Raw genomic sequence first — 18,188 nt, 5'->3', positions numbered from 1 at the left:
CCACCCCCACTCCCACCCCACTCGGGGAAAGGCACAGACTCACCAGAGCTTGGTTGTTGTCACTGAATCGAGTGAAGAGCTCACTGGTGGTGTCAAATAATGCTCGACAGGTTAGTTCAAACCATTCCCGGCGAGGGCCTCCCCAATCCAGAGCTGAACCACAAAACAAAGAAAAATGAGTTTGGGGCCTATAGTGACTTAATTTCCTTTATTTTTTTCTGCCTCTCCTTCCCTCTTCTTCCCCTTCACCCCTAACACACACACACACACACACACACACACACACACACACACACACACACACACACACCCCCTAAAATTCAAAGGTTTGTGAAACTTTGCCCCCATCTATAGAATAATAACTATTTTGGCCACTGAACTGTGCCCCCTAGTGTAGATACACAGAAAGACAAAAACTAGAAGAGCGGTTCATTTCCCTTCGCCTCCAATCAATAAAAACTCTAGGCTCCAAACTTTTATACCTCCTCTTTTCACTTTCCCTTGTGTTCATGCTCTTTAGGCTCTATCCTGCCACCTGAGCCCATAATGTTATTGCTCTTTTTCTGGCTCACTGTGTATTCTTTTCTCTCAAAAGGGAAAAAGGGGACATCCCAAAGATGGAAAATAAAGACTCCCAAGTCACCTTCTTCATCCTGGAAAATTACTTCAAAATTCTTACTCCAATCTGCAATGGAGAAATTCCGAGTGGCTTTCAGAGACTGGAGGGCAATGAAAGAGAGAAAACTATCAACATACTGGCATATCAGAAATGCTAAGGTCAAGAGCATGGCTGTGCCTATTCAAACCCAACAACAAGAAGAAGAAACATCATAATTAGAAGTGCGCTAATTTAATAACATCTCACATATACAAAGCATAAAACTTCAAAGCAAACTGATTTTTAAAAAATATTAAAATATCTTTCCATGGGAAAGAAAGGCTAGAGCTTATAACTCTGACTTTACTGATAGGAAAACTGAGATCCAGAGAAGTGAGCAAACAATGAAAACTACTCAAGTAACTATAATAACCAAGGATGATCTCTGGTTTCTAGCATGAAGTCCCCTTCTATCCACAAGACAACTTTCTCTAGCCACAGAGATAGGGGCGAGACAAGGAATGAAGCCACAAGAAGAACACGGTGAAGGAAAAGAGACTTTCTACTGGGCTATCCAGAGCCAAACACTCAGAGTTTCTGGACAGAAGCCAAATCTGCCCACTCCAAGGGAATGTATGAATTATGTTAATGTCTGTGCAACTGAGAAAGACACATCAGACTGACCATCAGTACAAGAGAAATGATTTCCTTTTAACCCAATATCTCTTCTCATCTATTAACAAGTAGTTTATTTCCTTAATAATTTTAACTACATCCTCCTGCCCTATACATACACATAAGATTTCTTAAAGCTCTTTTTATTTAGATTTTAAACTCATTGTGCTGCCCAGTCTAGTTCCTTCACCACTATATACCAAAGAGAATTATAGAGGAAACCATTTTAAGCAATAAACAGGAAAAGAATCTGACTACATTCAGAAGCTTTGTACAAAGGGGTCTTTGGAGTTTCTAGGGAAACAAAACATTACTTACAGACTCCAGTAGGGTGTGTCTGCTGACCTTCAGTGTGACTTTTGAATGTGGCCTTTTCATGTGCACCTGCCGAAGCTCTCGCTGGAAAAAGTTCACCTTGTCCTGAAAGGTCTCTGAGCCTCCTGGGAAGCAACAGGATCCATTGTGGTCACAATCCCATTACAAAGTGTGTCTGGCAAATCCACTTCTACATCCTTACACCTGGGGTTGTTAGTAACCCTGCCCTCTTCATTAAGAATCCCAGGTCAACTTTACCTATGTTTTTATGGAGAGAACGGATAAAAGTGGCAGCTAAGATGTTCCTTTCCTTACAGCTAAGCTCTACAGGAGGCTGGATCCCATCATCTACCACTAGTGTGAGCAGCTTATGCACAGGGTCAGGTCCATGGTATGAAAACTATAAGGAAGGAAAAAGAACACACACATTCAACAGCAGAACTGTTAATCTGACAGATCAACCCAGCAAAACCCTCATGCCCCAAGCTGGCCACACACCATCAAAGAAAGTCTAGTGCACAGCGTCAAAGTAGGGTGATCCTGTAGTAAGCACCACTGCCCCAAAATATTGCTTTGAGGTCTCACAAAATCTGAGTTGAAGATAATTTTCATCCATCAGGGTTGCAGGAACAGAATTTGAGAACAAAAGACATAGGTAAGGCTTCTGCTCTCTGCAAAACACCAAGTTTATATCCCACTATGTTCCTAACCTAGGGACATTTAGCTTACTAGAGGTAAGCTAAATCTACAGGTAGGGAGGGGTTAAATGCCTCCAAATTGGAAGATTAGAGGGATTTAAGGGAATGGAGCCAAGTACATCATTTTATACATATATATATATATATATATATATATATACCCTTTATCATCACAAGTGCTTTCATTTTCTGTCAATGAAAACAAATTTTGACTGCTTTTCTAAATAAAATGAGCTAATATTTTGTTAAACTATAGTTTCAGCAACTGTCTATTATTTGGCATTTTGCTACTGGAGTTGCATTAGATGCTACATTCACTGTACAACTATAATTGTTGTTCCTGATACTATCTCTGAGGCACTTCAAGATCTTGCTATGTATTCTGATTCATTAGAGGACTAAATGAGGTTCACTTTGAGCTTTATTATTATTATGTATGTTTTGTTATACTTTTAAACCAGGGATATACCTTCTAAATACACAAATGTGCCCCCTTAAAAAAAAAAAAAGCATAGGTAGCTCCATACATAGCAGCACAAGATGTAGAGTTTAGAGTTGAGCTTCAGAGTCCCTTTTAAGCCTAGGATTATAGACTAAGGACTCTGAGAATAACAACACGTAGGCCTAGCTGCCATGAGTTAGCAAAGAATAAGTCTGTTTAGATTGTCTGGGAGAAGCTTACTCTCAACACAATGGCCCATTCCAGCAAAATTTTATTAATTTCTCTGAATCTATGTAGGGAAAGTAGTAAAAGGATGTATATAAATGCTGAGCCTATGGATTAATATTCAACACAGGATGACTGAACAAGATAAAGGCTCGAATGGACAACCATGCCTATTAATATAGTCTTATAAAGAAATTCTAGCACTAATGAGCTATTAGTGCTAGAATATTTTGAATTGCTAATGATTCCCATGGGACATTTCTTTCTACAATTTACATATTCCTGATGCTATTTAGTAGCAGATTCTGTCTTCCTTCCTTTGGCAGCAGATTCTGTCTAATCCAGATCCACCAGAGGCTCTTCCAGGAAAAAAGGGAAAGAGGGTTAAATCAGGCATGGCAGTGCATTGTAATCCTTGCTATTGTGTGGATCTGGCTGAGGCTGAAGGATCCCTTGAGCTCTGGAGTTCTGAGTTGCAGTGGGTTAAGCTGATCAGATGACCACACTAAGTTCAGCATTAATATGGGGGGAGGGAGCAGGAAGAAGCACACAAAGGGAGAGAAGGGAGTGGAGGTGTTACCAAGTTGCCTAAAGAAAGGCAAACTGGTCCATGTTAGGAACAGAGCAGGTCAAAGCTCTTATGCTAATCATAGTGGGACTGGGCCAGTGTATAGGTCCTGTACTTCCAGCCTGGGCAAGATAGGGAAATGGTCTTTAAAAATATGGAAAAGACACAAAGCTCAACCTACCTTTGTTCCAGGGCATACTCTAAAAGTGTAGAGGCGCCAGGGAATGATTTTCAGGTAGAATTCTTTCACTGAGAGTTGCTGGGGGACCAAGAAACCAGAAAGGAAATAAAGCCAAAGAAATTTTTTAAAATTATCTAGAGTCATTGGAATTTAAGTTTTATTAAAGTTTAAACCACATTTCTTATTGCAATAAAATAATAATAATAATAATTACTGCCCAAGGCTCAAGATTGAGAAATCCGCCAAAGTTCAAATCCTCACTCTACTTCTTGTATACACATAGACAAATTACTTAACATCACTCCCTCCTTCCTCCTTGAGTCTGTTTCCTCAGCCCTCAAATGAGAAGGTTAGACTAGATGGTCACCAATGTAATTTTCAGCTCTAAGTCTTATTTTTTTAAAAGGGGGGTTCCATGCATTCAGAAACTGAGCATAGCTTTCTCCTTTCTTTCCAGTTTGACAGCAACTCTGGGATAGAGGAAAGCTAACTTGAAAAAAAACCCTTGGACTTTTCTTCAAAGAGGGAAAGGAGAAAATATCCCTCATACAAGGATACAGTAAGGCCCCCTTGATGTAATTTCCAACAAAATGAGAGAAGAAAAGAATGATATAAGAAGTAAAAAAATTCTAAGAGGGATATATAATTTCAGTGTTCAGCAGGCCAGATTTTTAACTGTCAAAACTGCAAAAGAATGTTACGTGGGACAAGCCCAAAATTTAGTTTGGGTCACAGATATATAGGGACTCCAGGTCTGTAATAAGGAGTTTGCATAGTTTCTCATTTATCTAAGTCCTGAATTCACAAACAAAATCCATATATTTAAAAAGAACTCCCTAACCCAAAGCACCTCTTTGGGAGGTTTATGTTCTCATCTCTGCCAAATTATCTCTACTCCAATCCCTCCAGTTAGGGAGAGAGGGAAAGTGCATTTGTCATGCACTGAGAGATTATAAAATTCTATCCTTAATCAACTTGTTTCAATGCAGCACAAGGTGCCAGCTAAGATTTTAGTTCTTGTGAGAAAATTCCAACAGCTAAAGGCAACTTTCTCAAAACCAGCCCATGACTTTGAAAAATATATCCCCAGGAATAGCTAAAAACATATGGTGACAGATTACAATTTAAAACATCTTGACTTGTCTAGTCCAGTCCAGATTATCAAAAACTTCAGAATACCATGAGTGTATGTTCAACATTAATCTAGTTTTTCTAGTTTTCTAGAATGTTAAAGACAATTGCCCTATTCTAACTCTAGTGGAGCAGATATTCTGAAAGGCAACTCCATTAAGCTACAGTCCTACAACTACTTAGTGGCAAGCACTATAAATACATAAGCATGAGCAAAGGAATTTAAAAGTCAAAGTGAAAGGTGTTTTTACCTTGGGTGATACATAGCAGTACACCTTTTTAGGTTTTTTCACCTTTTCAGGAGTCTGGCTGTCAGAGGGTGAATCTTCATCCTCCTCCTCAGTGGCAGTGGAAGGACGACGTTGGGAAGAGCTCATGTGCATGGGTGGAAGGTGCCACTGTGGGTTGGCACAGTTGGTGGCATTATAAAGATAAGCCTCAAAATAAATACTGACCCCTGAGGTGGATACATTGCGTTCTACGATGTTCTTCTCATTCTCTAAAAGGAATAAAGGAAAAGACTGAAAATAGGATATGTTAGAGAAACATACTATAGATAGAAAGATAGATAAACTAAATGACGGTATCTTTTTGTATATAGATCTAGATACCTAGAGCTATATCTAGATCACCATTTAGTATGTAAGACTCTAAACCAGGAGTTCTTAACCCAGGGTTTTTGTTTTTTAGATATTTTGATAACTGTATATCAATATAGCTAGTTTCCTCTGTATTTTATTTTATGCATTTAAAAAACATTATTTTGAGGAATCTATATGCTTTGCCAGCATGTTAAATGCTCATATTACAAAAAAAGATTAAGAACTACTCTAAACCAATGAGGGCTCAAAGAGCTAACAAAAATTTCAATAGGTCTGGACTGATGCTGAGTGATGTGAGCAGAACCAGGAGAACATTGTACACAGTAACAGCCACATTGTGCAATGACTGACTTTGATAGACTTAGCCCTTCTCAGCAATTCAAGGATCTAAGACATCTCCAAAAGCCTCATGATGGAAAATGCTGTCCACATCCAGAGAAAGAACTATGGAGTTGGAATGCAGATTGAAGCATACTATTAGCTCTTTTTTTTTCTCTTCTGTTTTGTTTCCTCTTTCTTATGGTTCCTCCTATTGGTTCTAATTCTTCTTTACAACAATACTAATATGAAAATATGTTTAATAGGAATGCACATGTAGAGCCTATATCAGATTGCATGGCATCTCGGGGAGGGAGGTGAGGAGGGAAGGGGAGAAAATTTAAAACTCAAAAGCTTATGGAAGGGGGTAGCTAGGTGACACAATACAGAGAGCACACAGCCCTGGAGTCAGGAGGACTTGAATTAAAATCTGGTCTCAGACACTTGACACTTACTAGCTGTGTAACCCTGGGCAAGTCACTTAACCCCATTGCCTAGCCAAAAAAAAAAAAAAGCTTATGGAAGTAAATGTTGAAAACTAAAAATAAATTAATTTTTAAAAAATTTCAGTAAGTCAAAGGAGAGGAGAAATACGTCAAAGAGAACAAATTCCAAATCTCTTCAACTCACCACTTAGGACAATTATATCAAATTCACCATTGCTGATTGGCTGATTTTGGTATGAAATGCAGGCACGGAAGCAGCCCCGGGAATGCAAGGTGAGCTTCAGGAACACCTGGCAAGTCTGTCTTTTGGATATCACAGATTTCTCAAATGAGACATCAGTACTTTCTTCTTCTGGAGGACCAAGCTACAAAGAGAGATGGAATATCACTTAGCATAAGAAGAGGACAGGAAATGAGGTAAGGAAAGGAGACTAAAAACAAAAGCATTTTAACCTCCCTAGCACACAGGAAAAGGAGAGCTCACCTCATGAATGGATACACTGTAATTGTGTTCATCTATCAAAGACACAGAATTGTTGGTAGGATTGTCATACTCATCTCGAGGGACTATCTGAAGGGTGTGCTGTTGCCCACAGGTCAGAACAAGAGTAGAGAAATGACACACAATTTTAGTCTTGGAAGGAACCACCATCCCTAGAACAAAAAGGACAGGATCCAATGGTTAGTGGGAGATGCTAAAACAGATGGATCTTCACAGCACAAAGAGCTGCTTTGAACAGTGTGTTCCAAAGCCTTTGCCATCCCCAAGGACAAACACTTTAAAATCGCAGCACAGAAGGAAATAAAGGGACTGTTTTTTCATATCATGAATTCTAGGTTCTCATGTCTATAAATCCTTTACCAATCCAAGCACTAAGTGAAATGAGAGAGAAGGAACTTGAAAACAGCAAAAGTTGTAGCTAAACTCCCACCTCTACTCTGCACTACTTTCCCAGTGGGGACGTTTTAGTGAGGCAGAACCAAGACTAAAACGATGAGAGAAAATAAAAAGCCACGTACTGTCACTGTCCGCCCACCCCTAAACGCTGAGCTCCCACACCTTAGTGACAGGCTGGACTGAAAGGAAGGGGAGTATCTTCACCCTGCACTGAAAAGAACTTTGTGTAGAGACGAGGGTCTCCAAGTGAGCACATTCTTGCAAGAGGAAGTTATAATGAAATAGCTAGTTACAAAAGAAGCCATTTGAAAGATGTAGCTTCAAAGGAAAAGGTAAATGACAAAAGCCTCATTCTCAGGGGCTTGGCCATTGTTACAAGAGTAAGGAAATCAGTTACCAGCCCATGGTTAACGTACCAAAACCAAATTAAACTCCTCTAGGATTTAACCCCAAAAGGTCATATATCTTTATTCTGTAGCTAATGACCAGTGACACTCTCAAAAGGATGCCACCATAGTGTATATGGCACAAGTATTATTCCCACAAACTGAAACAAAACACACGCTGCACACTAGGACAGATTCCACATTTCTGAGTATTTTAAGCAGAGTGAAGGAGGATCTGGTTGCTTATGTAATATATACAAAGGATATGCAGAGTATTAACTGGAGACAAAAGGAGGTTCAATTCTCAGAAAACCGAAGCTTCAGAAATATTCATTAAAGATAGGTTCCGTCAGTACAGGAAAACATACAACAGTAATAAAGGTTTATTTTCATTTGGAATGGTGTCAAACTACAGAAGACTTTTAAATCCATCTTGGCACTCCTACCCCTAAGATCTTACCAGCCTGAAAAATTTTGTAGTAGGGGCTGTAGGCCACACTTAAGCCACCAAGTTTCACTGTGATTTCATAGCGACCAGCCTTGCGAACAGTGAAGGCCACTTTTACAACATTGGAATTGGGCTCCTGAAGGACTTCCTGGGTTACCGGAATATCCACTGCTAACTCAACATGGGAGATATGAACTCGTAATCCCACAGGCCGATGAGCCGGGAAGGGTTGTCCATTCTTGTAGAATAACTGCACAGGGGATGAAAGGCACCTGTTAATGCCCAGAGAAAGAATACTGTTCCCTTACAACCAGAGTAAGCCCATTCATTGTATATGGAGAAAGCAGGTACTGGTAAGGGGAGCAGGAACTGTGTGTTAGAGTTGCCATCCACTCCCACAGTCTTGCTCACAGTATTATAGGGAGAAATAACTCTAGCAACACACAATGCCAGGTTTAATGAAAGCTAAATAATATACCAACTTAACTGTGCGGAAGAGAGGAGTGGACTGTGTCAGTGGAGCACTGAATCAAGCCCCACCTTTCTGAACAACCAACGCTAATTCTTGTCTTACCAGAAATCTCTCCTCTGCAGAGATGGATTAACATCGACCCAAATTTTAAAAGCAAACCACCTTGGAATCATCGAATGCCTGAATCCTGTGCTATTTGGGCTAAACACACTGCAGTGCGGATGTTCTGACTCGTGTTGTGCTGACAACATTTTTCATTTTCTGAAAAGGCATCAAGTTTATAATTCCTCAAAGAGAAGTGTGCTCTTAGAAGCAAAATAATAAAACAGTCCCTAGTGCTTAAATATGAATCCTTCCCAAATTCCTTGGGGTGGGAGGACAGGGCAAGGGAAGACTATAATAGTATTTCAGTCTAGCACCACCCACAGGCAGAACTAGGCTCTTCAAAAGCAAGCCACTAGAAACCCCAATGGGTGTGGAGACAGAAACATTCCCTTACATGCACTCGGAAGGCCATGCTATGGCCCACCTCATAGGGGTCCTTCCAATCCCAGGAGACTTTGCAGGACCGGGGGTCCAGGTAATTTCCCCGCACGTAGTCATAAATAGTCCGGTCCCCTCGGCGCTCCCGGTCTTCATTCTGGAGGAAGCTGACTACTCGGGCAGCAAGCTCAAAGAAGAACTTAATTGTGAAGAAGAAGGCGACCACAGACACTGTGATTCCACCTATGTGGAGAAAAGACCAGACATATTACCCACCAGTTATACTTCACTGTATCTTAATATGGGAGAGGCCAGGAATCTTTGAGAAGGGTTAGAAAACTTTCCCCAAATATAATATATGGGCCTAGGGAGTTGGCATCAGAAGCCCTGGGTTTGACTCCTGGATTTGCAATGATTGGCATAATGCTTGGGTAAGTCACTTAACTTCTCTGAGCTTCAGTTTCCTCTTCTGTAAAATGAGAAGGTTGAAGTAGATGACCTCTGAGGTTCCTTCTCACTCTAAATCTACAGTCCTGTGTTATCAGTAGATAATGAGGTGCACTTCCCTAACATGACATACATCACACATAATGTACCCAGTATTGCATGTGCAGTTCCCATAATTGTGGTAAAAACAAAACAGTCACAAGGCATGAGGATCAGCAATTTTCTAGGTCAAATAGCAATGAGTTAAACAAGATTCACAAACAACAGAAAAAAAAAGAAAAAATAGGGCTCTTTCCATCACTCACCAATAACGTAAAACATCAGGTCCCTTCACTGAAAACAGATAGCTGAGGATCACAGCTGCAGCTGCAAAAGAAAACGAGCTTAGTTCTTTCCACTCCTCCTCCTCACAGCCATATCACCTAGGATAGCACAGAATAAGTTTTATGGTTTTAATTAAGCCAATCAAGTCCCTAAAGTCTTTCCATCCCCATCCTTTCATTCAAAACTCAGTCCTACTTAAGATATTTCATGGAAACAAAGATGGACTACATCACTCTCTCAAAAGAATTCTAACGTACAAAAAAAAAACAAAACCAAAAACAAAAAAACCCCCAAAACTCTGGGATACCAGACATTTCATTGTTTCATGGCTAATTACAAATAACATGGCTTTCATTTTCTCAAATTCAGGTCTCCTGGGACAATTTCCCTCCTCAAACAAATTGGTGCTAATTAATGCAAACAATGAGGGAAAAGGAGTCACTGTCCTCTTACAGTTGCTTTCTGGAAGTAATTCATCCAAATAGAATTAGCAATATAAAATGTGGGATTAAAAACCAAGTATTACTCTCATATTGGCATTATGTAATTAAAATGAATTTGAATTGTCCCAGTAAGCACTGGGCATGTAACAGCAAGCTGCTTGTTTATGCTCGGCACTCAGGCTAATTGCCATTAATTGGCCCCTTGGTTGACAATCTCTGTGGAGTAGCAGAGAACTGAGGCAAGAACAAGTTATGAAGGCTGTACTTCCCCTTACACTAAGAGGCCGCTCTTTGAGGATGGCTTAGAACCCTGGGAAGCTCACATTGCTACTGCCAAGTCTTCACCACTTTGGGATAACCTGCAGTGTACCTTGACACTCAAATACCTTTGGACCCCAATATTTCCTATTTCCCTCAAAACTATGTGCCACATGACAAACCTATCCGTATTTTAACCTAATTTTGAATTCATGGCCAATGGGTGGGAACAACATCTGTTCTCCATTCTAAACTGAACTGAGCACAATTGCTACAACTGAAACATATTAAAAAACTCATTATCACCTTCATAAAACACCTTTTGCACTATGGAAGTCCAATCGCTATCACTTATTTTTACCTTCTGTTGAGTTCTGTTTCATCTTTCTGATGGTTCCTTCTATTTGTTTTAATTTTTACTTACAACTTCACTAATGTGAAAATATGTTTAATGGGTATGTAAATGTAAACCCTATGTCAGATTGTGCGCTGTCCTGGGGAGGGTGGGGGGGAGGAAAAGGGAGAAAAATTTTCAACTCAAAAGCATATGGAAAAAAAAACCATAAATAAATAAATAAATAAATAAATAAATAAATAAATAAATAAAATAAATAAATAAATAAATAAATGAAACACCTTTTGCCAGGGCCAATTTTTGATTACTGAAATATAAGGGAAAATTCCCAAAGCCAGAGCTAATGGTGACTAAAACAGTGTTCTAAGGAACACACAGAGGCAAAGAGCATCATCACTTCTTCCATTGCCAATACGCCAATGGAAAATAGGCAAAAGTTTTTTTCAGGGGTGTCTTAATCAAGTTTGATAAGAGCCTTATTTAAGTCAACTTATACAGAGAAAAAAAATCAGAGGAAAAAAGCCACCCACCATTCCATGTCTGAAGGATTTACATTGTCAATATAGTTCAGCATCAAGCTACTACATAGGACTACTACTGGAAGGACATAAGCAGCACAAAGAACTGGACCTTAATGACTGAGTCTTCTTCTCAAATAAGCACACAATGGTATCATTCTTCAGTGTTACACAATGGAGGCCATTATAGTGTACCAGAAAGATCATCACAATGGAAGTCAGGAGACCTGGATTCAAGTCCTAGCTCTGTTGAGTTTCCTCATCTGAAAAATGTGGATAAACAAGACAATCTTAAAGTTCCCATCCCGCTCTGCTAGTCTATGAATATACAGAAAAGCTGTGAGCCTCTCTCAGAAAGTATTCTGTCCTATCCACATCCAGAGAAAGAACAGAGTCTGAATGCAGATGGAAGCATACTATTTGCTCTCCTTTTCCTTTGTTGCTTTGTTTTATTGCTTCATTCTTGTGGTTCCTCCCATTAGTTCTAACTGTTCTTTACATCATGACTAATGGGAAAATACGCTTAATATGAATGTATAAGTAGAGCCTATATCAGATTGCATGTCATCTTGGGGCAGGGGAGAAAATTTAAAACTCAAAATCTTATGGAAGTGAATGCTGAAAAATAAAAATAAATTAATTCTTTTTTAAAAATTAAAGTAAATAAAAAAAAAAGAAAGTATTCTGTCTTGAAATGGCATGATGTGCTGCTAACTTGCTGCAGCCAGAACCAATAGCTAGGCTGGGTTGAATACCAATCACATTATTGGAATATTCTCCAAACTGGTTCTGACTATGAAATTTCTACTCAATCACGGAATGCACAGGGCAGAGAAAGCAAGGGCTTGCATACGAATTAAAAGTCTCAGGAGACATGAAAAAGCCTCTTGCTCCTTGAAAAAATGAAGCCAGCATCAATGCCCAGGGCAAGACTTGGCACATAGTAGGTGCTCAATAAATGCTTGTTGAATTAAACAGTTTGATGGGCACAGTCAACAGGAAGCCAATGGGAGGCAGCACGGTGTAATGCAGAGAGCACTGGACATTCAACCCTAAGATAGTCACTTCCTCTTGCTAGACCTCATTTTCTTTCTTTATAAAATTAGAAATTAAGCTAGATGGTGTCTAAGGTTTCTTCCAGATCTAACATTTTCTTATTCTAACACACAACCCTGACTACTAATTCATTCTAAGAAGCTAAAAATATTCAAGTTACAGGTGGAAGAATAGAAAGGGAACTAGATTCAGAGTGAGGAGACTCATACTTTGAGTCCTGGCTCCAACATTCACTACTCCAGGCAAATCACCAACTTTCTGAGTCTCAGTTTTCTAATCTATAAAATGAGAATAATAGAATTGTAGTACTTAGAACTGGAGGGGACCTGTTCAAATCCTTTCTCTGTATGGACGAAACTGAAGCTAAGAGAGGGTAAGGAAGTCACTCAGGATCACACAGGTGCTGAGCAGTAAGGCAGGGATTATAGCCCAGGTCCTCTGAACAATACTTACATCATATTATTTAACCTTACAGCAGTTGTGTCAAAGGCAAACAGAAACCAATTTGGGTCACATATTGACTTAGAAAACCACATATTAATATTATTTGTGTTGCATTTTTTTAAAAAATTTGTTACACATTTCCTAGTTACATTTTAATCTTGTGGCCACACTCAGGAGAAGCTATTAGGGGCTGCAGGGGAGTGTGTGATACCTCCACCTTACAGGCTTGTGAGAAAAACACTTTCTAAACCTTAAAGCATTATGAAAACGTAAGTTGCTATTACCCAGGAAAAGATTATAGTAGCATGTGTCATTAGACACTATCTAATAAGGAAGTAGAATGAATTATCTGCTCCTTGGTATGTTTAAATGTATGTATAACCTACGTATAACGGTACATTTAAAGAAAAGTGTTTATCTGCTGTTATTGTCAAAATCTCTTCCTTGTCACTTTCATCTGATTATGCGACGTCCCAGAGCTATTAAAGCCTCTGTAGAGATCAAGGATTATTCTGCCTCTAATGCCAATAGGATATGAAGGCAGGAATTCTTAACCTTTTTTATGCCAATGACCCTTTGACAGTCTGGTAAAACCTATGCACTCCTCAGAATAATGCTTTAAAATGCATAACTTTAAATACAAAAAACTACAAAGGAAACCAATTATGTCAAAATATAGTTATCAAAAGATTTTTTTAAAACAAGCTCATGGAGGGGCAGCTAGGTGGCACAGTGGATAGAGCTCTGGCCCTGGAGTCAGAAGGACCTGAGTTCAAATCCGGACTCAGACTCTGGACACTTACTAGCTGTGTGACTCTGGGCAACTCACTTAACCCTGATTGCCTCACCAAAAAGCAAAAAAAAAAAAAAAAGAGTCAAAACAAGCTCATGGACATCAAGTTAAGAACTGTACAAAGGGAATGTTCCCATCTACCCATCTTTCCCTCAATGGAGATGCATCATTTAAAGGTACACATATGTTTTCCTGTCTATACTTAGTCACATTGTCATTCCAAAAGACTAATAATGAGTTTTACTGATGGTTAAGCCATTGAGCAGTTTCCTCATTTTTTTCTTTACACATACTTCATCACCATAAACCTATCTATTTTACCCAGACTTTTACTTTTTAAGTCAATCCCATATTTCCACTCCTCTCCCCATCATCACTCAAAATTCAGCAAGTCAAATGCTGCTTTCTTTTGAAGTCCTTAGTTCTAGTTTGCAACCTGGGTATGAACTCTCACAATTTATCACTCACTAAAGATCAATGACTTGACCTTTGCCAAAAGCTACTTCTCGAAATAATGTACACACTCAATTGAGTGTGGAAGTCTATCTTACCCTACAGGAAAATAGGGGGGAAGGGAATAAGGGGGGTGACGATGAGGGCGGCAGACTGGAGGAGGGGGTAATCAGAAGCAAACATATCTGAAGAGGGACAGGGTCAAAAGAGAAAATAGAATAAAGGGGGGGCAGGATAGGATGAAAGGAAATATAGTTAGTCTACTACAAGGTGACTACTATGGAAGTGTTTTGCATGACTACACATGTATAACCTGTATCCAGTTGCTTGCTTTCTCAATGAAGGTGGGTGGGGAGGGAGGAAGGGAGAAAATTTGGAACCCAAAGTTTTAAAAACACATGTTAAAAAAAACTGTTTTCATATGCAACTGGGAAATAAGATATACAGGCAATGGGGTATATGCCCTAGAGGAAAATAGAAGAGGAAGGGGATAAGAGAAGGGGGGTGGAGATAGAAGGGAGGGAAGATTAGGGGAAGGGTATTCAGAATGTCTTGGGGTGGGGGAGGGACAAGATGGGGAGAAAATCAGGAACTCAAAATCTTGTGGAAGTAAATGTTGAAAACTAAAAATAAATAAATTAATAGGGGAAAAAAAGATTCTTTTGTCAGATATCTCTTTTTCTCTGCTCTCATTTCAACTAGTTAAAATGGACTGGAAAAGAGAGAGACTGGAATCAGGGAGATTATCAAAACAGTGTAGATTAGAGTGGATGAGGACCTGAACTAGGTTGGTGATAAAATGATCATAAAAAAGAAACAGGTGTGAGATATATTGTGGAAGTAGAACAGACAAGATGTTAACTGGGGCAATAGAGATTGAAGAGAACATTACTTCCAAGGCTGTAAACCTGCATAATGGAAAGGCTGGTGGTGCTCTGAACAAAAGTAGGAAAACTTAAAGGAAGGAAGAATTTAGGGTGGAAACACTGGGTCTATATCCGACATGGTGAGTTTGAGACGCCTGTGTGATATTCACGTTGTGATAACTAGCAGGTAGGTAGTTGCACAAATTAAAACAAACCAAAAAAAGATACTCCTTTAACATTTCTGAAATTTATTTCATCCTTTTCATTCAACTGGCATGTACTGTTTCTACCTTTATAACATCTCTAAAAACCAATCCTTCCTCTACTCACACAACTACCATTCTAGTTTAGACCTTCATTACCTCTCGACTATATTACTGCAACAGCCACCTAGCTGGCCTCCCTGCTTTCAAGTCTCTCGTCACTACTCCATCTCACACATTGGCACCAAATTTTCCTTAAGTGTAGATCTGACTATGTGACTCCTCTATTCAACCAACTCCATTGGCTTTCCAGTGCCTCCAGGATCAAATATATACTTCTCTGTGTAGCTTCTCACATAGTGGTTAGCCCTGTGCCTGACACATAGTAGGCACTTAATAAATATTTATCGATTGATTAATAAATGCTTGAACAAATGGTTATATACCAAATGCCTTTTTACTTAAAAATTCTAGCAATTTTTCCAGGTGGGGATGTTGCCCTCTCCTAAACCTCTCCTACCCATCCTCAACCTCATCCCCATGCCAAAATGATGTTCAAAAGCACAGCTCTGGGGGAAGTTAGGGGGCATAGTGGATAGAGCACTGGCCCTGGAGTCAGGAGGACCTGAGTTCAAATCTGACCTCAGATACTTACTAGCTAGTTGTGTGACCCTGGGCAAGTCACTTAATCCCCATTGCCTCAAAAAAAAAAAAAAGCACAGCTCTGATCATGTCACTCCCTGACTCAAAAACTTGGAATGGTCTTCCACTGCCCACCAGTGAAAACCTCCTAGAGTCCAAGAACCATTTTAATCCAGCTACCCTCCCTCATGCACCCCATGTACCAGTAATGTTCAATTACTCTCAAATCCCTAAACAAGTCCCACATTTTTTCCAGTTCTGGAGATTTGCTTCTACATTTTCCTATACATTAAATACCCTCTCCCACCTCTGCCTGTCAAAATCCTACTTATCCTTCAAGACCCAGGTCAAATGCCACCTCCTCCAAGCATGAAATCTCCCTCAAGTCTCCCCAGTTGAGGTAATTTCTCCTTCCATGTATGCACAGCACTTTGTGTACACCCTCTTTTACGAAACTTATTTCTTTCATTCCACTTTCTACTACGGGCATTTATGTATGTGTCTCATCTTCCTTATTAGACTCTAAACTTCTTGAGGGCAGAGATCATGTTTTATCCATCTTTGGATCCCCCGGAGTATCAAATAGTAAATATTAAGTAAATGTTTGCTAAATTAATTTGGATTAGATTATTCTGACCAGCAATGTACTCATTTGGGTTAAAGACCCAATTTTTCAAGTCAAAGGGTTAATTCTAAATTACTAGTGCATGGTACAAGAACACAACTGTATCCTATGTTCACAATCACAGGTATTTATCTCTTCTAGCAGTTTATACAGCAACTAACCCACTTTCTCCTACTTATAACTTCCCCAATAAAATTATTTTGGAAGTTAAAGTTTCCACATCTGATTCAAGACCAAAGAAACATTTCAACTTTTATCCAAATTGGTTCTTATATTTCAAAATTATAAAGATGGTTTTCTGTTTGTTTGTTTTAATATCCTATGGCATTGTAACATCTTGTGCTGATAGAAACACAATCTTTATTGTAGGAGAATAAGCAAAATCTTAAGACAGTGAAGTATTCTTGAAAAAAAGGTAGATTAAAAAAAAAAAGTGAATGTAGGCATAAGAGGGAATCTGGTTTCCTTCCAGCTCAACTGTTGTAATTACAGATGACAAAGCGTTAATGCCAACGATTCCTTTATGAAGTGTAAACACTTTTCTGAGTGAATCAGACAGGACAACCCCTTGCCTGACAGAAGATGGCCATGCCCTCAGGTGATCCTTAAAAGACAGTTCACAAGTCAAGAGACACAAGCTCAGCAGGGTATATATCTGAAAAGCCAAGGTAGCAGCCAAGCTCTGGGGAGATCCAATCCTTGAATGTAAGTACAAGTTGGAGAATAGACCCAAGAGGGGTTCTACAGAGGTAACAAACCAATATGAACTATTCTAATCTATGGTATGCTTGGTAAGGCTGAAAATGGAAAGGCAAAACCTTCCTGTCCTACGATGGAGACATTTTTCCATTTAAAACAAAAAAAGGCTAAAGCTAAAAGCTAAAATGTAAAAATAAGATATAACCCAAACTATTTAATGTAGCTCCTTGTTTAAGGACTTTGGACAAGTTCCCTACTCACTTTGGTACACTATTCATGAAAGGAAACAAAACGACAACAACAAAAAACTTCTCTTGGAGTTGCCTCAGGGAAATGCTGGGATATATAATGATGTCATTACTTCTAAAGTCTCTGGAAAATGTACAAGGTTAATATTGCACTACTAAATGATTTTTTTAGATCGAACATTAAAGACAAGTACAGGAAAAGCCATTCCCCAGGAATGAATGGTAGTTTCTTACCACTCTCAAAACTCTAAGACGGCAACACCTGGGTCAAATCTCGCTGTCCTTGTGGTTTTGCTAAACAGGGCCCCTTCACAATTAAGCTAGTTCTTTCTGGAAATGCCCCTACCATGATTTTCCTTCTGCCAACAGTAACAAACTTAAACCACCACCAGTATATTACCTTTAAAGGAGGGCCCATGTTCTGAGAGTTGAGGTAGCACTCTCATTCATTAAACCAATTTTCTTTTGGTGTCTGTTGCCTTGCTTTCCACTTTCCACATGGAGAAAAAAAGGGGGCAAGGTAAATAGGAATGGTCTGTCCATCAGACCTTTGCTAAGGTAGTATCACAGTGAAGTAGAATGTTTGGAACTCTCAGGGAGAAAAACCAGTCCTAAGACTATGACTCCATCTCTGGTCTTCCTCTCCACAACAAGGCACAGTCCATCCAATCAGATGTACGTGTTCCAGTTTCACAGCCTGAAAAGTAAAGAAATTAGCTGATTATTTGTTTCTGAAAGAAAGAACCAAACAGAATGACACTGAAAAAGGAGAACATAAACAAGAAAGGTGGAGGCACTAGAGAAGAGGGAAGGGTAAAAATAATGATCAAGATCTAATTAGACTCTAGCCAGAGGTTTCCCAATTAAAGTGACTTCTTCATCACATCCTGAATTTCAATTGAATCACATAGTAACAAGCTTAATACAT

At 39.3% G+C, this 18,188-nt stretch overlaps 1 protein-coding gene across 8 annotated transcripts in view; it reads right to left on the bottom strand.

Annotated features, from left to right (window-relative positions):
* Positions 1–18,188, bottom strand: part of AREL1 (apoptosis resistant E3 ubiquitin protein ligase 1) — a 60,844-nt gene that overhangs the window by 15,767 nt on the left and 26,889 nt on the right. For 4 of the 8 annotated variants that reach the window (XR_002324460.2, XM_020986293.2, XM_078151470.1 and 1 more), the window contains 12 exons: positions 17,661–17,957; positions 9,639–9,699; positions 8,903–9,129; positions 7,944–8,181; positions 6,684–6,853; positions 6,384–6,564; positions 5,085–5,332; positions 3,703–3,780; positions 1,847–1,988; positions 1,592–1,713; positions 644–719; positions 44–153 (listed from right to left, as the gene is read on the bottom strand). Coding sequence is in view for 7 of the 8 variants with exons in the window: in XM_020986293.2 (XP_020841952.1) it covers positions 44–153; positions 644–719; positions 1,592–1,713; positions 1,847–1,988; positions 3,703–3,780; positions 5,085–5,332; positions 6,384–6,564; positions 6,684–6,853; positions 7,944–8,181; positions 8,903–9,129; positions 9,639–9,654 (1,608 nt within the window). In the remaining variant the exon portion in view is untranslated. The other 4 variants (XM_020986292.2, XM_020986291.2, XM_020986295.2 and 1 more) reach the window with 4 other exon arrangements.

The sequence above is a fragment of the Phascolarctos cinereus genome, unplaced genomic scaffold, assembly GCF_003287225.1.
Source record: "Phascolarctos cinereus isolate Bilbo 61053 unplaced genomic scaffold, phaCin_HiC Scaffold_3;HRSCAF=262, whole genome shotgun sequence".
Taxonomy (NCBI): Eukaryota; Metazoa; Chordata; class Mammalia; order Diprotodontia; family Phascolarctidae; genus Phascolarctos; species Phascolarctos cinereus.
The sequence above is the reverse complement of the archived record's forward strand: the minus strand, read 5'-3'. Positions and strand labels throughout refer to the sequence as shown.